General features: G+C 42.7%; 1 protein-coding gene across 1 annotated transcript in view; it reads right to left on the minus strand.

The window, feature by feature from the left end:
- The window catches only part of IDE (insulin degrading enzyme), a 94851-nt gene extending 74447 nt beyond the window's left edge, over nt 1-20404 (minus strand). Inside the window, exon 1 of the mRNA XM_052660662.1 lies at nt 20261-20404. Coding sequence (XP_052516622.1) covers nt 20261-20358 — 98 coding nt within the window. The 5' untranslated portion in view covers nt 20359-20404. The remainder of the gene's footprint in view (nt 1-20260) is intronic.
- Nucleotides 20405-23024: the final 2620 nt, after the last annotated feature.

The following is a 23024-nucleotide window of genomic DNA, read 5'->3' on the forward strand; positions in this document are numbered from 1 at the left end:
ATGAATATTCAGGACTAATGTCCTATAGGATGGACGGGTTGGATCTCCTTGCAGTCCAAGGGACTCTCAAGAGTCCTCTCCAGCACCACAGTTCAAAAGCATCAATTCTTCAGCGCTCAAATTTCTTTATAGTCCAACTCTCACATACATGACTACTGGAAAAACCACAGCCTTGACTAGACGGACCTTGGTTGGTAAAGTAATGTCTCTGCATTTTCATATGCTGTTTAGGTTGGTCATAGCTTTTCTTCCAAGGAGTAAGCATCTTTTAATTTCATGGCTGCAGTCATCATCTGCAGTGATTTTGGAGCCCCCAAAAATAAAGTCTCTCACTATCCCCATTGTTTCCCCATCTATTTGCTATGAAGTGATGGGACCAGATGCCATGATCTAGTTTTCTGAATGTTGAGCTTTCAGTTCAGTTGCTCAGTCGTGTCTGACTCGTTGCGACCCCATGAATCGCAGCACGCCTCCCTGTCCATCACCAACTCCCAGAGTTCACTCAGACTCACGTCCATTGAGTCCATGATGCCATCCAGCCATCTCATCCTCTGTCATCCCCTTCTCCTCCTGCCCCCAATCCTTCCCACCATCAAAGTGTTTTCCAATGAGTCAAGTCTTCGCGTGAGGTGGCCAAAGTACTGGAGTTTCAGCTTTAGCATCATTCCTTCCAAAGAAATCCCAGGGCCGATCTCCTTCAGAATGGACTGGTTGGATCTCCTTGCACTCCAAGGGACTCTCAAGAGTCTTCTCCAACACCACAGTTCAAAAGCATCAATTCTTCGGCGCTCAGCCTTCTTCACAGTCCAACTCTCACATCCATACATGACCACAGGAAAAACCATAACCTTGACTAGACGGACCTTAGTCAGCAAAGTAATGTCTCTGCTTTTTAATATGCTATATAGGTTGGTCATGACCTTTCTTCCAAGGAGTAAGCATCTTTTAATTTCATGGCTGCAGTCACCATCTGCAGTGATTTTGGAGCCCCCAAAAATAAGGTCTGACACTGTTTCCACTGTTTCCCCATCTATTTCCATTGAAGCGATGGGACCAGATGCCATGATCTTCGTTTTCTGAATGTTGAGCTTTAAGCCAACTTTTTCACTCTCCTCTTTCACTTTCATCAAGAGGCTCTTTAGTTCCTCTTCACTTTATGCCATAAGGGTGGTGTCATCTGCATATCTGAGGTTATTGATATTTCTCCCGGCATTCTTGATTCCAGCTTGTGTTTCTTCCAGTCCAACGTTTCTCATGATGTACTCTGCATAGACGTTAAATAAGCAGGGTGACAATATACAGCCTTGATGTACTCCTTTTCCTATTTGGAACCAGTCTGTTGTTCCATGTCCAGTTCTAACTGTTGCTTCCTGACCTGCATATAGGTTTCTCAAGAGGCAGGTCAGGTGGTCTGGTAGTCCCATCTCTTTCAGAATTGTCCACAGTTTCTTGTGATCCACACAGTCAAAGGCTTTGGCATAGTCAATAAAGCAGAAATAGATGTTTTTCTGGAACTCTCTTGCTTTTTCCATGATCCAGCACATGTTGGCAATTTGATCTCTGGTTCCTCTGCCTTTTCTAAACCCAGCTTGAACATCTGGAAGTTCACGGTTCACCTATTGCTGAAGCCTGGCTTGGAGAATCTTGAGCATTACTTTACTAGCATGTGAGATGAGTGCAATTGTGTGGTAGTTTGAGCATTCTTTGGCATTGCCTTTCTTTGGGATTGGAATGAAAACTGACCTTTTCCAGTCCTGTGGCCACTGCTGAGTTTTCCAAATTTGCTGGCATACTGAGTGCAGCACTTTGGCAGCATCATCTTTCAGGATTTGAAACAGCTCCACTGGAATTCCATCACCTCCACTAGCTTTGTTCATAGTGATGCTTGTTCTTCAAGTGATGTCCACTTGACTTCACATTCCAGGATGTCTGGCTCTAGGTGAGTGATCACACCATCATGATTATCTGGATCGTGAAGATCTTTTTTGTATAGTTCTTCTGTGTATTCCTGCCACCTCTTCTTAATATCTTCTGCTTCTGTTAGGTCCATACCACTTCTGTCCTTTATCAAGCCCATCTTTGCATGAAATGTTCTTGGTATCTCTAATTTTCTTGAAGAGATCTCTAGTCTTTCCAATTCTGTTCTTTTCCTCTATTTCTTTGCACTGATCGCTAAAGAAGGCTTTCTTATCTCTTCTTGCTATTCTTTGAAACTCTGCATTCAGATGTTTATATCTTTCCTTTTCTTCTTGGCTTTTCGCTTCTCTTCTTTTCACAGCTATTTGTAAAGCCTCCCCAGACAGCCATTTTGCTTTTTTGCATTTCTTTTCCATGGGGATGGTCTTGATCCCTGTCTCCTGTACAGTGTCAGGAACCTCATTCCATAGTTCATCAGGCACTTTATCTATTACATCTAGGCCCTTAAATCTAGTTCTCACTTCCACTGTATAATCATAAGGGATTTGATTTAGGTCATACCTGAATGGTCTAGCGGTTTTCCGTACTTTCTTCAATTTAAGTCTGAATTTGGTAATAAGGAGTTCATGATCTGAGCCACAGTCAGCTCCTGGCCTTGCTTTTGTTGACTGTATAGAGCTCCTCCATCTTTGGCTGCAAACAATATGACCTTTAAGCCAAGTTTTTCACTCTCTTCTTTCACTTTCATCAAGAGGCTCTTTAGTTCCTCTTCACTTTCTGCCATAAGGGTGGTGCCATCTGCATGTCCGACATTATTGATATTTCTCCCGGCAATCTTGGTTCCAGCTTGTGCTTCATCCAGCCCAGCATTTCGCATGATGTACTCTGCAGAGAAGTTAAATAAGCAGGGTGACAATATACAGCCTTGACATACTCCTTTCCCGATTTGAACCCAGTGAACAGTATGAAAAGGGACAAGTAATAGGATCTGCCTTAAAAGGAGTACAGGCAGGGCACTGGGACAGTCTCTTCCTGATGCTCAGTCAATATTTTACACAGTACAAATTCTTTATGGGAATTACACCTTTAACAAACCCCTTAGGTAGATTCCGTTATTCACATTATTAGGCTAGGGACACGCAGTCATTAAATAAAAAGACCAAGATACAAACCCAAGTCTTTAGACATCAAAACACCATGCTCTTCTCAACCACTCCATTAAGCTAAAAAGCTTAACTTATGTACAGTGACTAGATCCCTAGAATGATACCCACAGAAACATTCAGTAAGGTTATCTATGGATGTGCTTAGTCCCAGTGGTGTCCAACTCTGCGACCCCATGGACTGTAACCTGCCAGGCTCCTCTATCCATGGGGATTCTCCAGGCAAGAATATTGGATTGGGATGTCATGCCCTCCTCCAGAGCATCTTCCCAAACCAGGGATTGCACCATCTCCTGCATTGCAGGTGGATTCTTTACCATCTGAGCTACCAGGCAAGTCCTATCTCTGGATAGTAGACTATTAAGTCGTCTTTATTCTTTGTATTGAATACTTTTCAGCTCAGTAAAGAAAGAATCTCTGAAGAGATAAAACTCAGTGGACTTGAATGGGTTTGTTGTTGATGCTCAGTCGCTAAGTCATGTCTGACCCTTTGTGACCCCATGGACTATAGCCCGGCAGGCTCCCCTATCCTTCACTATCTCTTGGAGTCTGATCAAATTCATGTCCATTGAATCAGTGATGCTATCTAATCTTATCCTCTGCCGCTCCTTCTCATTTTGCCTTCAGTCTTTTCCAGCATCAAGGCCTTTTCCAGTGAGTCGACTCTTCACATCAGGTAACCAAAGTATTGGAGCTTCAGCATCAGTCTTTCCAATGAATATTCAGGGTTGACATCCTGTAGGGCTGACTGGTTTGATCCTGCAGCCCAAGGGACTCTCAAGAGTCTTCTCTGGCACCACAGTTCGAAAGCATCAATTCTTCAGTTCTCAGCCTTTTATATGGCCCAGCCCTCACATCCACACATGACTACTGGAAAAACCATAGCTTTGACAATATGGACCTTTGTCTGCAAAGTGATGTGTCTGTTTTTTAATACACTGATTCTATTTAGATACAGACTTAAAAACAAAAACTTCTCCCTCAAGCCCCATCTAGGTGGCTGCCTACAACTTTGAACTTATAGCCCTGCTGTTGCATTCAAAAATAAAATAAATACGTAACACTTCTGCTCTTCATAGCACTGGCTGCATTGTTATTGTCATTAGTTTGCATTCACTGAACACTTAACTATATGATGAAGACATACACACTACATGCATTTCCTCATTTCATTCTCACCACAAACTTGTGTGATAAATATTATTATTCTCTTCATTCTGCTGCTGAAGAAAAGTGCTTGAATAGGGCAATAATGATTACCAGGTCACACAGAGGTAAATGGCAGGTTCCAGGTCTTGTGATTCCAGAATCCCAAAAGCAATGCAAGCCAAAGAATAATTATCTACATTCTCGCCCAGTCCCCAAAGGATCCATATCAGAATGGACTCTTTCACAATACCATCACCAGTCCATAAAAGCAATGTTCAAATATTCAAGGCTATTAGGAAAACGAGTGAACCCACTTTGTGTTGCCTCAGCAGGCAAAACTAAGTCTAATGGTGGAAGACATAAGGACAGTTATTGACGCTTATGTAACTAATGAACAGTTAGAGCATAGTCTTCACTGACCAGGTCCTGTTAGAAGTACCTGATCACCAAGTATTAAAGTAGAGGCTTGAATACTATTCATAACGTGATTCTTAAACTATTTTTTTAAAATATGCTTTCCTCTACTGAAACCTTATAGATATAGAATTCATAAAACTATTCTGGTTCAAGAGGAGCAGAGAAGTCAAGAGTCCCCGTCTCAGGGCCCCTTAGAGGCAGTGATAATATCAAGAATTCCCAAGACTCTGACAAGTACAGTTTACAGAATCTCAACATGAATGAATCTTGAAGACATTATGTTAAGTGAAGCACACTAGTCACAAAAGGACAAAGACTGTCTGATTCCACTTATATGTGATATCTAAGGTAGACAGAGACAGGGACAGAAGGCAGAATCGTGGTCACTGGGGGCTGAAGGGAAGGGGGAACTGGGAGTTTGTCGGACAGAGTTTCAGTTTGGGAAAATGAAAAAGTTCTGGAGATGGAGGGCTGTGATGGTTGCAAACAAAGTAATTACACTGATGTGATACACTTAGTGCCACTGAACTGCACACTTAAAAATGGTTAAAATGGTAAGTCACAATATATGTACTTTTTGCAATAAAAACAATAAAAATAAGCCATTAAATCAGTCAATGTGAATGTGCAAAATAATAATACTAAATAAAATAAAAATACTAATAAGAGAAACTAGCTGTATAAAAAATTAACATAATTATACTGAAAAGAGTGGGAAAGAAATAAACTAACAACTAATTGGGAAATAGTATTTTGATTGGATACAATATAGAAGGAGCTGTATGTAAATGTTATGATATACTTATCAAAAGTGTTTCCTACAGAGGTATAGGTTAGCAATTATGAAAGTACCTTATATGTATACCAGAACTGATCAAATAAGTAAACAAATGGTAGATAATGAAATTCAGTATACTCAATGTCAGAAGAAGAAATTCTAAATAAGGAAAAAGCAAAGACTAAAATAAGCTTTTTAATACTAAATTAGAATCAGAGATATCAACACAAACTCATGACTTGGGACACACAGAGATTTAGAAATATAAATACGTGTATGTATGAGGGTAGCTAGACTATCAACTAAGAGCAGTAACACCTCAGTGACTGTAACTACATCTGATGCCCAGATCGTGATCCTTAAACATCATTTTCCACCAAAAGGAAACAAGCGGTTGACCTCAGGGCAAGGGCAAAGAAAATACAAGGTGAGCCTGAAACATCTTGTGGAGCCAAAAGTAAAGAAGTTCTCTAAAAGAGATGGGAGCTTATTGAAAGTACACAGTAGCCAACGCAAAGATGCTCCTAATGGCCAAAGCTAGAATAATTTGTGTAACAAATAATAGCAGCAGTGAATTTTAACCAATAGAATAAATATCTGTGAATCTATACCGATAAAAACGAATAAATAAGTGAACAAGGAGGGAGAAAGTTATTTCTCACAGAATTTTAATTAATAAATAAAGAGGGAAATAATTACCATTAAGCATAGTAAACAGTGTTGCAAAGATCCACTGGTGGAGGCTAAAAGCGGCTGCACCGATTTGATTCCCACCAGCAGTGAACGAGGGTTCTTTTCTCCACATCCTAACATTTTTTATTTGTTGTCTTTTTGATAATAGTCATCTTGACAGATCTGAGGTGATACCTCATCGTGGTCCTGATTTGCATTCCTGATGATTAGTGACAATGAGCATCTTTTCATGTGCCTGTTGGCCATCTCCATGTCTCCTTTGGGTAAGTATCTATTAGACACTCTGCCCATTTTTTGATCAGGTTGTATATTTTGATGTTGACTTGTATGAGTTCTTTGTACATTTTGGATAGTAATCCCTTATTGAATATATCATTTCATTATAAAATGACTTACAATAGCCAAGTTATGAGTAATCTAAGTGCACATCAATAGATGAATAAAGATATGAGAGATAAATGTATATGTGTGTATATATCACACACAATGGAATTATCACTCAACTATATAAAAAAGAAGAAAATCTTGTCTTTTGCAACAACATGGGTGGACCTAGACAGTATTATGCTAAGCCAAATAAGTCAGAAAGAAAGACAAATACTATATGATTTCATTTGTATGTAGAATCTTAAAAACAAAACAAATGAACAACCAGAAACAGAATCACAGATATAGAGAACAAACAGGTGGTTGCCAGAGGGGAGTGGGTCGGTGGGGAAAAGAGAGATAAGTGTGGGAGATTAAGAGGCACAAATTCCCAGTTGCAAAATAAATGAGTCATGGGTATGTAATGTACACTGTGGGGAATATATTCAACAATTATATATTATCTTTGTATGATGAGAGATGGTAACTACACTTACTGTGATGATCATTTAAAATGTATAGAAATATCAATTTATAATGTCGTGTAACAGCAACTAACAATGGTGGAGATTAATTACATTTCAAAAACAAACTTCTGGATAAAGAGACCAGATTTGCGGTAACTAGAGGCAGAGGGATGGGGGAAGGGGGAATTGTATGAAGATAGTCAAAAGGTACACATTTCCAGTTATGAGATAAACAGGTACTAGGAATATAATTTACAGCATGATAAATATAATTAACACTGTTCTATGCTACACATGAACATCACCAGATGGTCAGCACTGAAATCAGACTGATTACATCCTTTGCAGCCAAAGATGGAGAAGCTCTATACAGTCAGCAAAAATAAGACCAGAAGTGAACTGTGGCTCAGAGCATAAACTCCTAATTGCCAAATTCAGACTTAAATTGAAGAAAGTAGGGAAAACCACTAGTCCATTCAGGTATGACCTAAATCAAATCCCTTATGACTATACAGTGGGAGTGAGAAATAGATTTAAGGGGCTAGATCTGATAGATAGAGTGCCTGATGAACTACGGATGGAGGTTCGTGACAGTGTACAGGAGACAAGGAGCAAGACCATCCCCATGGAAAAGAAATGCAAAAAAGCAAAATGGCTGTCTAAGGAGGCCTTACAAATAGCTGTGAAAAGAAGGGAAGTGAAAAGCAAAGGAGAAAAGGAAAGATACACCCATTTGAATGCAGAGTTCCAAAGAATAGCAAGGAGATGAGAAAGCCTTCCTCAGTGATCAATGCAAAGAAATAGAGGAAAAGAACAGAATGGGAAAGACTAGACACTTCTTCAATTAGAGATACCCAGGGAACATTTCATGCAAAGATGGGCTCGATAAAGGACAGAAATGGTATGGACTTAACAGAAGCAGAAGATATTAAGAGGTGGCAAGAATACAAAGAACTGTACAAAAAAGATCTTCACAACCCAGATAATAACGATGGTGTGATCACTCACACTCACCTAGAGCCGGACATCCTGGAATGTGAAGGCAGGTGGGCCTTAGAAAGCATCACTACGAACAAAGCTAGTGGAGGTAATGGAATTCCAGTTGAGCTATTTCAAATCCTGAAAGATGACACTGTGAAAGTGCTCCACTCAATATGCCAGCAAATTTGGAAAACTCAGCAGTGGCCACAGGACTGGAAAAGGTCAGTTTTCATTCCAATCCCAAAGAAAGGCAATGTCAAAGAATGGCAATGCCAAAGAATGCTCAAACTACCACACAACTGTACTCATCTCACATGCTAGTAAGGTAATGCTCAAAATTCTGCAAGCCAGGCTTCAGCAATATGTGAACCGTGAACTTCCAGATGTTCAAGCTGGTTTTAGAAAAGGCAGAGGAACCAGAGATCAAATTGCCAACATGCACTGGATCATTGAAAAAGCAAGAGAGTTCCAGAAAAACATCTATTTCTGCTTTATTGACTATGCCAAAGCCTTTGACTGTGTGGATCACAAGAAACTGTGGAAAATTATCAAAGTGATAGGAATACCAGACCACCTGACCTGCCTCTTGAGAAACCTGTATGCAGGTCAGGAAGCAACAGTTAGAACTGGACATGGAAAAACAGACTGGTTCCAAATAGGAAAAGGAGTACGTCAAGGCTGTATATTGTCACCCTGCTTATTTAACTTCTGTGCAGAGTACATCATGAGGAATGCTGGGCTGGAGGAAGCACAAGCTAGAATCAAGATTGCTGGGAGAAATATCAATAACCTCAGATATGCAGATGACACTACTCTTATGGCAGAAAGTGAAGAAGAACGAAAGAGCCTCTTGATGAAAGTGAAAGAGGAGACTGAAAAAGTTGGCTTAAAGCTCAACATTCAGAAAACTAAGATCATGGCATCCAGTTTCATCACTTTATGGCAAATAGATGGGGAAACAGTGGAAACAGTGGCTCACTTTATTTTTCTGGGCTCCAAAATCACTGTGGATGGTGATTGCAGCCATGAAATTAAAAGATGCTTGCTCCCTGGAAGGAAAGTTATGACCAACCTAGACATATTAAAAGGGAGCATATTAAAAGGCAGACACATTACTTTGCCAGCAAAGGTCCGTTTAGTCAAGGCTATGGTTTTTCCAATAGTCATGTATGGATGTGAGAGTTGGACTATAAAGAAAGCTGAACGCCAAAGAATTGATGCTTTTGAACTGTGATGTTGGAGAAGACTCGAGAGTCCCTTGGACGGCAAGGAAATCCAACCAGTCCATCCTAAAGGAGATCAGGCCTGGGTGTTCATTGGAGGGACTGATGTTGAAGCTGAAACTCCAATACTTTGGCCACCTCATGCGAAGAGCTGACTCACTGGAAAAGACCCTGATGCTGGGAAAGATTGAGGGCAGGAGATAGGGATGACAGAGGATGAGATGGCTGGATGGCATCACCGACACAATGGACACGTGTTTGAGTAAACTCCGGGAGTTGGTGATGGACAGGGAGGCCTGGCAAGCTGCGGTTCATGGGGTCGCAAAGAGTCAGACACGACTGAGCGACTGAACTGAACTGAATACGATATGTGAAAGTTTTAAGAGTAAACCCTAAGCATTCACATCACAGGATAAATATTCTTTTCTATTTCTTTAATTTTGTATTTATATGAAATAATGGATGTTCAGTAAACTTACTGCAGTAATCATTTCAGGATATATGTAAGTCAAATCATTATGCTGTATACCTAAAGACTTACACCATTCTGTATGTCAGTTATATCTCAAAAAGCTGAAACCAAAAAAACATAGTGGAAGTCTGCAAAGAACAACTGAAAGAATGGAGAAAAAATGAAGTTTTACGTCTTTTCTTGTCAAAGTTCCACAAAGGGTCTCTTCAAAAATTTGTTCCTTTAATCATTTGCTAATTAATCTGTAAAATCATTTAATTCTCAAGTATTCAGAATTCTACAACTCTAGTGCCAGATGGAAAAGTAAAAGCCATTCAGATCCTCTCTCTCTTCTCTGTAGATTTATTCTACAGATATGTAGATTCATACTAAAACTCAGATCTATGCTTTTCAGTTTAGGAAATCATTAGATCTTTTAAAAAGTTATCTTGTACATGCTCTCTTTCTCAAGTAGTTACTAGAATACATGTTTCAAATACTCCAGGTATCTTTTGAATGAAGGAGCAAACCAAGATAGAACAAAATATGAGATTCAGGAAACAGATTCAGTACAGGAGAGAAACAAAGGGAAATTCCAGGCAACCACTTTGCTAAAGGCCTGGAGCAAAACTAGTCCAGACTGCAGCTGAAGGGAAAGTGTCTGGAAGGAAAGCCTCCAAGGGAAAAACATGGAATCAGTAGATCATTTAATAAGTTTGGTCATGTGAGAAATTGTACCAAGTGGCTGTGGGAGCAATTGGAAAGCAGGAATATTATAAGTAAACAAAAAATGACAAAAGGCCAAGAGAAAAAATATGAACAAGAAAAAGAATGTAATCAGATTACACTATTTAGCCTGGTAGTGAATAGTATCTGCAAAGTCATAATAATGTAAATACAGAAGACGACTATATCCAAAATTTGTGATATAACTTGTCAAAAGGATGGATAAGGGGAGAGAGTTAAATCTTGATCTAGGGAATTCCCTGGTGGTCCAGTGGTTAGGACTCTGCGCTTTCACTGCCAAGGGCCCAAGTTCAAGCTCTGGCTGGGGAACTAAGATCCCACAAGCTTCAAGGTGTGGCCAAAAAAAATATTAAATCTCCAGCTATTGTAAAAACAAATCAACAGATAAATTCTAAAATTAAGAAATCAAAGAATAACAGTCTTAGCATATTATTTCAAAACATAAAAATAAATTTCAAATAAAAAGCTTAAAGAGTTGAATGTGGTTGCCTATGGGGAGCATAAAGTAAGGGACGGGGTAAGAGAAGGGAACTGCTGATTTTTGCTGTAAACCGTTTAGTACTATTGAACTCTTAAAAACTGCCTGTATCACTTTGATAAATATAAAATTTTTTAAACTAGCTATGTATTAAACAGATTCGTTATGTTTTTCCTTAAAAGGCAGGATGTTTGATGTTTAACATGCATGTAGAATGCCATGTGTTCTTCAAAAAGAAAAAAAAAATCACCAGTTCAAGTACTGAATCCAGAATCTCATTCCTTAAGAAAATCAATTATACACTAGGCTTGCCCCACAAGCCACTTTCTTTTGTAGACAGAAAAAAACAAAAACAAACGAGTTAACCAGGACATGGAAGCAACCTAGATGTCCATCAGCAGATGAATGGATAAGAAAGCTGTGGTACATATACACAATGGAATATTACTCAGCCATTAAAAAGAGTACATTTGAATCAGTTCTAATGAAGTGGATGAAACTGGAGCCTATTATACAGAATGAAGTAAGCCAGAAAGAAAAACACCAATATAGTATACTAACGCATATATATGGAATTTAGAAAGATGGTAATGATGACCCTGTATGCAAGGCAGTGAAAGAGACACAGATGGACAGAACAGTCTTTTGGACTCTGTGGGAGAGGGTGGAATGATTTGGGAGAATGGCATTGAAACATGCATAATATCATATGTGAAACGAATCGCCAGTCCAGGTTCAATGCTGGATAATAGATGCTTGGGGCTGGTCCACTAGGATGACCCAGAGGGATGGTATGGGGACGGAGGAGGGAGGGAGGTTCAGGATGGGGAACACGTGTATACCTGTGGCGGATTCATGTTGATGTACGGCAAAACCAATACAATATTGTAAAGTAATTATCCTCCAATTAAAATAAATTTATATTTTTAAAAAATGAGTTGCAGGGCCCATTATGCTGGCCACCGAATTGTTGGGTATTTTTTATCCAGTTACTATTGCAAGTGAACTTAGATTTCTGTAACAGAAACCTCAGATAATAAGAAGTATTATCTGTAAAGCAACTATACTTCAATAAAAATTTTAAAAAATAAAATAAATTACATACAAAAAATGGCATTATTACCTTCCTCATAAACTGATCTTGACTGAGACTTTATTGTTACACTACAAAGGAAACTAGAGATACTTAAACAATTAAAACAATTAAGAGCCCCAATTGACTACAAATGTTGATACATATCAGATGAGTTGTCAAAGGAATATTATTTATTATATATCACTTCATGAAACAACACAATCTCTACTGCCAGCAATTCAATTATACCAGCATCATGATTTCAAATGATTATGAGAACCTGCTTATTCTCAGGTCCAAGGCACAGCTAGCTGCTGCTGCTGCTAAGTCACTTCAGTCGTGTCTGACTCTATGTGACCCCACAGACGGCAGCTCACCAGGCTCCCCCATCCCTGGGATTCTCTAGGCAAGAACATTGGAGTGGGTTGCCATTTCCTTCTCCAATGCATGAAAGTGAAAAGTGAAAGTGAAGTCACTCAGTCGTGTCCGACTCTTAGCAACCCCATGGACTGCAGCCTACCAGGCTCCTCCGCCCATGGGATTTTCCGGGCAAGAGTACTGGAGTGGGGTGCCATTGCCTTCTCCAAGGCACAGCTAAAGAGCAAGGCAAAATTCCTTCTGAGATTCCAATGGAGATTAGAGCTTTTATCAACATGAGGTCTCAGATTCATGGAGTTAGCAGGAACTTTAAAGATGATCAGGTCCAACAACCCACAATCACACAGCCAAGCTCACGGCAAACCAAGACTAGAGTCCAGTTGAATTGAGCCTTTGTAGGTAGAGCTCTTTTCCACCACACTGTGCTATCTCCTGTCCTGTTCTTTTTGAAGCCAACTTTGTCCCTGTGAATAACTCAGACCAGGAAGAAATCTTGGAAAAACACTACAGCCTCTAATTTCTTTATAATAAGAAACACACACACACACGAATACTAGTTACTGGCTACACTGACATTTAGAGTACAGAAATGGCGAACTGTAAGCAAAAGTTGAATTACATTTATCACTGCTGCTGCTGCTGCTAAGTCGCTTCAGTCGTGTCTGACTCTGTGCGACCCCATAGACGGCAGCCCACCAGGCTCGCCCGTCCCTGGGATTCTCCAGGCAAGAACACTGGAGTGGGTTGCCATTTCCTTCTCCAACGCATGAAAGTGAAAAGTGAAAGTGAAGTCGCTCAGTCATGTCTGACTCTTAGCGACCCCATGGACTGCAGCCTACCAGGCTTCTCTGTTCATGGGATTTTCCAGGCAAGAGTACTGGAGTGGGGTGCCATCACCTTCTCTGACATTTATCACTACTGCTGCTGCTGCTGCTAAGTCACTTCAGTCGTGTCCGACTCTGTGCGACCCCATAGACGGCAGCCCACCAGGCTTCCCTGTCCCTGGGATTCTCCAGGCAAGAACACTGGAGTGGGTTGCCACATTTATCACCAGGGCTTCCTATTTCCAGGAGCCCAGGTCCCTGTCAAATTCATCCAACAAATAATGAATTCCTACTATGAGCGAGACACAGTACTATGTGCCAGGAACACCATTACAGGGGCTCTTGCTCCTTCAGAGCTCCCGGCCCCAGATATAACTCTATACATCCTAAAATAAAGTAGCTTGTAATGCTGGGCAAAGAATCATTATGATTTTTTTTTTATCTTTATTTGATTTTGCTCCACTGCTGCACCTGACAAACCCGTCCTCTTGGTATGCCTTTAGAACACCAGTCACCCAGCCGGCAGCACTGACACCTCACCTGGCTGGACTTTTCCCACTGCCTACAGCTAAATCATTCCAGAAGAGCCTTTCCTACACTGGTGGTGGTTGTTGTTTAGTTGCTAAGTCATGTCCGACTCTTTGCGACCCCATGGACTGTAGCCCACCAGGTTCCTCTGTCCATGGGATTCTCTAGGCAAGAATACTGGAGTGGGTTGCCGTTTCCTTTTCCAGGGGATCTTCCTGACACAACAATCGAGCCTGCATCTTCTAGTTGGCAGGCAGATTCTTAACCGCTGAGCCACCTGGGAAGCCCTACTCAGGTGGCGCTAGTGGTAAAGAATCTGTTGCCAGTGCAGGAGACATAACAGACGCGGGTTCGATCCCTGGGACAGGAAGATCCCTTGGAGGAGGGTGTAGCAATCCACTCCAGTATTCTTGCCTGGAGAATTCCACGGACAGAGGAGCCTGGAGGGCTACAGCTGGAGTTGCAAAGAGTTGGACATAACTGAAGGGATTTAGCATGCATGGTGCTCCCTCCTAGCTAATTTCAAAGTTACTCAGGCCCAAGTTCTTAGGCCTCTTTGACTCCTCCACCTCCTCCCATACCCAATCAAAGTTGCTCCATCTTCTTTCACACATATCTTCTGCAGACACTCTCCTTCCTTGTTATTTGCACTACTTCTTTATCCTTTGTCGAGCTCTGCCTGCATTTCAACTGTGCTTCCCACAACAGCCAGATTAATCATCCAAAAACACAGCTTACATATGTCACTCTACTACTTAAAAGGATCTGAAGCTCTCTATTTCCTTTAGGATAAAATCTCATCGTCCCTTGACTATATCGTGAACCAGACAATATACTTCTGAGCCTCTGCTAATACCACTCCTTCTATCTAAAATATTCTCTTTCCCTTCTCTGTTCATCCAAATTTTATATTTCCTTCAAAGACATTTGCTCAAACACCATTTTCTCTGTGAAGCCCACTGTCATCTCACTGGTACACGAGCATTCTGGGCAGGACAAGAGTGCAAATAATCTGAGCAAGATGGAGTGAAGCAAGGAGGCTGGTGTGACTGGATGAGGTGAGAGCATTTTGGAAATCACATCAGAGAGGTATCGAAAGGCCAGACCCCACAGGACCTTCTTGACCATTAAAAGGACTTTAAATCTGAACAAAATGGGGATCAACACTTTCCTATATTCCCTAGCAAAGATATATGACTTGGCAGAAAGATCATGCTGCCAGTGGTGACAGGAGCAGGCTACATGTAGAATGGCAAGTGCAGAAGCAAGGAAGCTAGTAAAGAGGCTATTACAGTAATCCGGGTACAAGGGTGCAGGCGGTGACAAGGGTCTGAATATGGATATACAGGCTGACTGGATGAGGGACATGGGAACAAAGAAGTAGTTAAGGATGATTCCAAGTTGCTGGCCCTAAACAAGTGGAAGAGCAGAGATGTCTTTAACTGAGATAAGGGAGAAGACTGTGGCAGGAGCAGGTTTTGAGGTAGAAGATTTGGAGACAGGTTTGGGGTATGATCAGTTTAGGATGTATATCAGACATCCAAAGGAAAATGTGGAGCAGGAAATTTATTACCTCAATCTGAAATTCAGGGGAGAGGTTCTGGCTAGAGATATATATTTGACAATCGTCCAAATACACATCCGGCCAGTTTTATAAAACTTCTGTGATAATGGGTATGTTCCGTATCTGCACTGCTCCATATGGCAGCCACAAGACACTTATGACTTGAAATGTGGATAGGGTGATTAAGGCACAGAATTGTTAATTTTAGTTAACTTACATTTAAATAAGCACAAATGGGACACAGCATGTACATGTGACTGGATGAGCATCCTAGTGAATGTAGGTAGAGGGGACTGGGTACTGGGTTAAGCCTACCACATATTGTGATAGGAAATTTAAAAAAAAGAAACAACTCAAATCTCCATCAACAACAGAAGAGAAAAATAATTAGTGACATAGTCACATAAGATTATCTTTCAACATTGAACACATAAATCTATGTGAATGAATCTCAGAAACAATGTTAAATGAAAAAAAGTAACTCAGAGAAGAAAATTTTCCATAAAGGTCAAAAGCAGACAAAACTAAACGATACACTGCTTAGGAATATATTACAATTACTAAAACAATAAAGAAAAATCAAGGAATGATTATCCAAATATAGGATAACATCATCTCTTCATGGGAAGTGAGCACAGAGGGCTTCAAAGTTACTGAAATTTCCTTAACTGCATGGTGACTACACAGGTATTCATTTTGTTATTCTTTTTCATCCTATATACTCTGACATGTATAATATTAAATAATTAAGAGAGTATATAAGTGAGGCAGTATATGGTTAAATGTCAAATAAATATTTCAAAACATCTTAAAATCATTAAGTTCAGAAAAAGGAAAGATAACTGTGTGACCTCTATAGTGTCTAAAAAGGAGGAGAGATTTAGTCATATAAAGAAAAGAGGGAAGGGCATTCTAGAATAGGAATGAACAGGTCACATGCAAGAATCAGTAAATTAGTGAGTCTGACTAGAGACGAGTGAAGTTAGGTGGAAAAGTTGGGCCAAAGCCAGCTTATGAGATGCCTAAATGCTGGGTCAGGAAGTTTGGATTTAAAACAAAAAAAAGAAGTTTGGACTTCATCTTGAAATCGGGCAGAACCACTGGTGGTGTCTAAACAAGTCAATAGCATGGGAAAAGTGGTATATTAGTAGGACTAATATGAAGATAAGGATCAACTAATAGAGAGACAGGAGGCTGGGAAAAAAATATAAAACTTGTAGCTGTGAGATGTCACAGAAGATTTAGTATGGCCTGAACTACGATTCTGATGAAAAAGTTTACTCCAAGAAACTTTAGGATGAAAGATTCAACAGTCTGATCTTGGGAATAGGCAGTGAAGGGGAAAGAGATTCAAAGATTACTCCAATTTTCAAGCTAAACTAAGGAAATGATAACACCAACATATGCAAAACTAGGAAAATCAACAGAGAAAACCAGTTTTGAAGGAAGACCACTGATTCATTCATGGGATAAAAGTCAGGCAGTGTGATAGCTTCCCCTCAGGGAACAGCTCATGAATCACACTTCTTTTTAAGTAACATATTCTTAATAGGCAAAGAGAAAATATCTAATACATAGTTCTTTGGGAGGAATAAAAGCTGTTATAGCTTTTAACCCTACAAGAATTTTACAAGTACCATTTTAAAAGAATCCTGTTGTAATAATACTGAGCTGCTTTTCAAAATAAACTGAAAGAAGGAACAGGACACCAAAGTAGAGATGTTCCGTAAAATGTCAGAGATGAAGGAGTGAAACTACTCAATCCAATTTGACCGAATGCTCCTTGAGGACAGAATTTATCAACTGGCCCTGGATCCCCACACCACTGAGCACAGTGAATGATCACTACAGAATATTGATACTTAAGTGAGGCTGAAGGAACAGACAGAAAAGAGTGAGGGCAAAAACAAGCCAATTAGGAACACCCCACCCAAGCCTCCAGAGCCCAGCATACCTTAAAGGAGCTAACGCTATGGAAGGAGAGTGCTTTAGCCTTATCATCCTGGCTGAAAGGTAGGCTGAGCCTGTGGTACTAGTTTAAGAGCTAAAATACCAAACAAAAAAAGGAAAGGATGCCAATTCTCAAGGAAACATATACTGAGTTTCTGCTCCCTACATTACTACCTAATGAGACCGTCCCCAACTCTAACCTTTAAGGCAGACAGTAGAATGTAACTTTTTAAGTGTGTGGCTAAAGATATTCAAGGGCATCCTGTCCTTTTAAACTGTTAAAAAGTCATTGTTTTGGTTGAAAGTGGTTTAAAAGTCTGAATCTCATACCACTATTGCTTAAGCCAGCAGAACAAAGAAATGCAAATAGAGCTACTGGTAAAGTGAGATGATTGACGCTCAGGTGTTTCAAGCGGTTGCCAGTGACTGGGCAACCTGCAGGTTCCCCCAGGTTAAGATAATTTGGCAGAGTCCCAACTTATCCAATATGACTACAAAGGGAACAATGAGGCTGCTTTCTAAATGAATTGATCTTATACAAATGCCTTAAGACCAGCTCTTTCTCAACAGATTAGAACAGGAAAGAAATGGCCAAACACTGGCAATTGTTGTTCAGTGGCTAAGTAGTGCCCGACTCTTTGAGACTCCAAGGACTGCAGCACACCAGGCTTCCCTGTCATTCACTATCTCCTGGAGTTTGGTCAAACTCCATTGAGTCAGTGCTGCCATCCAACCATCTCATCCTGTCACCCCCTTCTCCACCTGCCTTCAATCTTTCCCAGCATCAGGGTCTTTTCCAATGAGTCAGTTCTTTGCATCAGGCGGCCAAAGTATTGGAGCTTCAGCTTCAGCATCAATCCTTCCAAGGAATATTCAGGGTTGATTTCCTTTAGGATTGACTGGTTTGATCTGCCTGCTGTCCAAGGGACTCTCAAGAGTCTCCTCCAATACTACAGTTCAGAGGAAGAATAACAGTTCAGAGCTCCTGCTCTGGCACCATACAGACCTGGGTTAAATCTCAGTTCTTCCAGTAAACAGCTACATAACGATATCTTTTAACCCATTCCTACTATGGAAAGTAAGACTGATCACCTTCCTCAAGATTTAAATATATGTAACTTCAGATGTTAGTATGTTCCTTCCGAAAACTACACCATGACCCCTTTGATTGGACCTGCATTTCCTTACTAGCCTCAGCCAGTAATTTTTAGTGAAGAGCTTTCTAGATGGATGATCTCAATTATTGTGCTTTGAATCTCCAATTTCCCTCTCTGAGAACCACTTTACTTTGAAGTTCTGGTTCTTCAACCCATGCTCTGGGCTTCATCAGTGAAAGTGAAGAACAGGAGAAAAAACAAAGAAAATCGAATTATAAGTAGAACTTACAAACGTTGTAGTTGTGTAAATTTAAAATTGATGCTTTCTTTAAAAATCACAAATTCTGTAGAACCTATTAGCAATAATTTTAAAAAGTGTTCTTACACGTAGGAGGCCCAGGGAGGTACCCTGCCTATGCTCAGCACCCCCACTTCCCTCTCTCAACTCAGGGATCTTTCTGTATGTTGTAGTGGAATCTGTGGTGTAGTGGGAAACAGAGAGGGAAAAGTTCCACAGATTCTTCATTTGCATTTGGCCTCCTTTGGAACCATTACTGCTCTCCTAGTTCAGGCAGGAAAGACTAAGTCCCAACCAGTTTCAACTCCCTTACGATCCTGCACACAGCCACCAAATTAAATGCTAAACTAGCAGTCTTCATGAACATCCCTTCCCACCTCAAAAACTCTTAAGGGCTCCCTACCTTTTATTCACTAGAAAGAGACCAACTCAAATCCGAAAGCCAGGCTAACATCATTCTACTTTTATAGCACAGTTGTTTGCTCCTAATTCCCCGAAGGAAATTCTTTAAGGCTGTGACTAATCTGCTCGTTGTGCTCCCAACACAGACAAACCTGCACGCCCAGGAAAGATTACACCCATCCCCACGCACCTTTCCTTCAAAGGCCAGCCCAGACAGCCCCATCTTTGCCCCGCAACCGTGCTCCTCAAACACACTGCCCAGTCTTCTGACCCTCTCAAGTACACCTCTTTTTACTGGCTATACTCTCGTGGCATCTCAATCCATTCCAACCACTTTGAAGGCAGGCCACGTTCATTACACAGAGGATCATCACTGTGCCCTGCACTTAGTAGATTCAGGGTATTTTTTAAACCAGGGGAGGAGTTCAAACACTGTATCTAAGTAGGGCAAGACAATACTGCCCATCTTTGCCGATTCCCCTTTATTCACAGTAAAGGGTATTATTCAGCGTTCGCTACAGCGTTGAAAATTTCTAGTATACACAGAACAGTCATGTGGAGAGAGCACGCCACCGGATGGCAGAAACCTGCGTCCCAATCCTGCGTTTGGCCACAAGCTCTGCATCTGTGGGGAAATCGCACCATCTCTCTGGGCCTCGGTGGTCTCAGGTGTAAAGCGGGAGAGCCACAGTAAGGGCTTCCAGGGTGTCTCTCGGCTCCCACAGTCCCCTCATAGGAAAGCCAACACTCGGCTGCTCGCTAAGGCGGAAGCAGGCAAACTTTTACACTTCCCAGGGCTGGCATTTCCAAACGGGAGTGGAAACTCAGTCCGCACAGGAACAAGCGGGGCTGAGAGGAAGGTGAGCAGCAGTGTCCCCGGACTCGGATCCTTTACCCCGTGGCCAGGAACAGTCCGCCTCGGGTTCCTGGCCGCTCACAGGCAGACTTCCCCCGAGAGTGGCCCGGCCCGCTGCGGCTCCCGGGAGCGGGCAGAGGTGACTGTCCGCGCCCGTGCCCCGCGCCCCCAGCACTTGTGACACACGCCGGGTGACCCGGGTCACAGCCTCCGTCCGTCCTCACCGCCTGAGGGACGCCCTTCTCTCCCGCGCAAGGCTCCTCGCTGCCGCCCGGCGAGCCGCCCTTCCGGGCCCCGGCGGCCTCGGTGCGGCCGCCCGAGCCCCAGGCCGCCGGGACCGGCGGCGTGAGGGGAGGCGGCGGCGGCAGCTTTAAGTGCTGAATCACCACTTTGCAACCCGAGCTCCAAACCACCGTGACCTGCGGGCCCCGAGGGCCCGGACGCTCCGCTCGGCTTACCCACAGAGGCGCTCCGAGGGCGGCAGGCGGGCGCCGAGGACCGAGCGGAAGGTGCTGGGCAGCGCGGGGTGCAGCAGCCACGCTAGCCGGTACCGCATACCCCAGCGAAGCCGCCGGGATCACCGCGACCGCTTCCTTCTTGCGCCGAGCCGGCCTCGCTCACTGCGCATGCTCAGTCTGCCGCGCCGCGCCGCCTCCCGGGAGCCTCCGAGCGGCCGCCGCTCCGGGTTTTCCCTGGAGCCCGACAAGGCGTGGACGGCGGGCGGCCGAGACACCGGCTGGCGGGAGGGACGGAACGTAGCCCGGGAGCTGCAGGAGCCGGGCCACCAGGCTTCCCCGGGCGAAGAGGGACCCTGCTGGGTCACGCCGGATGCACGCGTGAGGGCGGCTGTGTGTCTCTGGTCTGTGTTAGCCGGGCGCAGGGGACTCACGAATACTGTGAGGGCACAAGGGGCCATGTTTGCGGAGGCGCCCCCATTGGCTGTCGGTCCCGGCGGTGCAGGTGCTGAAACAAGGTCCGCCGGCGAGGCGACCTCCCACAAAATGAATCGGCGACTGGCGTGCGGCCCGCGGGCTCCCTCTAGAGCGCGAGGGGGACGTGGACGGTGGGGTAGGGGACTGGGGAGGAGTTAAACGCGAGAGTCCCCCAGACAGAGGCCGGGACCTGGGGGCAGTTTCCACCCTGGGAAACTAGCAGCCCTTCAAAGACTTAGGTGGACGTGGGACCGGCCATCGCAAAACAAGGCCTTCCTGGATTTACAAATCCAAAATAAAAACTACCACTCTGTACTGCTGCTGCTGCTGCTACTACTACATTAAAAAAAAAAAAAAAAAAAAAGTATGGGTAGTACTACTAGTATTCAGTGTACTTCAGGCACTATTTGTAAGACTTTTTTCTCGATGGCTTTATGATGTTTTGCATCCAAGAACAAGGTAATTGTTATGAATTTAACTTTCCTTTATGTTATTTTACAGGGTTTTTTTTTTTTTTTTTTTAAGAAAAGCGCAATTAGGGTTAGCAATTCCCTAACTTGGGGCTTCCCAGGTGACCCAGTGGCAAAGAATCGCCTGCGAATGCAGGAGAAATAGGTTCGATCCCTGCAGACTGCAGCTAGAGAGTAGCAGCACCCCCCACCCCACCCAAAGAAAAGCTGGCTCAGCTGTGAAGACCCAGCACAAAGCCCTGCCGCCCGCCCCCGCCTCCAGAAAAAAGAATCCTGTCATTGCAGGAGATGTAGGAGAGGTGGGGAAGATCTTCCCCTGGGTGGGGAAGATCTTCCCCTGGGTGGGGAAGATCCCTGGAGGAGGTAAGGATAGAATTATCTTCAGAATTATGCTTCAGAATTCTTGCCTGGAAAAATTCCATGGACAGAGGAGCCTAGTGGCTTATAGTCCTTGGGATCACAGAGTTGGAAGCAACTGAGAGGCTGAAAACACAAACACAGACTCTTCGCTAACTTAAGTGCTTTTAGGTTCCTGATGTGGCAGATCCGAGACTGCAGCCAAAACCAGTGTTCTGAATCCTATTATTGCTTCTAAGGGGAATCAGGAGAAGGATCCCTTAAGTGGATAATTCATCAGTGAGGTTCTTGGGGATCTTTTTTTTTTCCCATGTACTTTGAGCTAAAGGTAAACCCGGGAGGGATGAAAACTGAGGTAGCAGAAAGGAGGCAGCCCTCCTAGCGCTGTAAGGTACAGTTTCACAATGTTACACTCTCGTTCCAGCCCATCTGTTTTAGTTTCTGGTGGCTGGCCTAACAAATTACCACCAATTTAGTGGCTTAAAACAACAGAAATTTATTTTCTCACAGTCTGGAGGCCAGAAGGCCAAAATTAAGATGTTGGCAGGGTGGCACTCCCTACAGACAGTCTTAGGGGAGAATCTGTTCTTTGCCTCTTTCAACCTCCTTGGCTTCAGGCCCTGTTACTCCAATAAGCATCTTTACATCGCCTTCTCTGTGTCTTTTCTTTGTCTCTTAATAGGACATTTGCCATTGGACTTAGGGCACAGCAAGGTAATCCAGGATGATCTTATCTCATCCTTAACTTAATTACATCTGCAAAGACACTTTTCCAAATAATGGTAACATTTACAGGCTACTGGGTTTAGGACATGTCTTTTGGGGGGGCCATTATTCACCCCCATCGTTCTAGCCTCTACCCCTGCCTGTTCACCAACTCCAAATCACACAACTGTCACAGGTAATTGATGCTTTGTTGTTTAGTTGCTCAGTTGTGTCCGACTGTTTTGCAGCCGCATGGACTGTAGCCCAGCAGGCTCCTCTGTCCATGGGATTTCCCAGGCAAAAATGCTGGAGTGGGTTGTTGCCATTTCCTTCTCCAGGGGATCTTACCAACCCAAGGATCGAACTCCCATCTCCTGCATTGGCAGGCAGATTCTTTACCACTGAGTCACCTGGGAAACCCCCAACTGATGCTTACAACAATATGAACTTGTCAGTGCTCTTTCAGCCCCTGTTGAAAAGGCATTGCCTTTACAAAGCTTTCCTTCGGTTCCATTCTTCACATACCCTGCTGGAAATAACCTCTCTCTAAGGGCACTTACTTGAACCTTAATCTTCCGTATGTGTAAGAAGCAATAGATTGGGAATGATTTCTTAGTCACTTTTGTATCTCACCTGGCAGCAAGCACATGCTTACACAATGTTTGTCAAATGCATGTTTGCTGAATCTCATTAAGCCTCTAGGTGTAACTACAATTTATAGGAAATACAGGGGACAAATCTGTTAAATCACACTATAA

This window comes from Budorcas taxicolor, chromosome 23 (genome assembly GCF_023091745.1).
Source record: "Budorcas taxicolor isolate Tak-1 chromosome 23, Takin1.1, whole genome shotgun sequence".
In the NCBI taxonomy this organism is placed as follows: Eukaryota; Metazoa; Chordata; class Mammalia; order Artiodactyla; family Bovidae; genus Budorcas; species Budorcas taxicolor.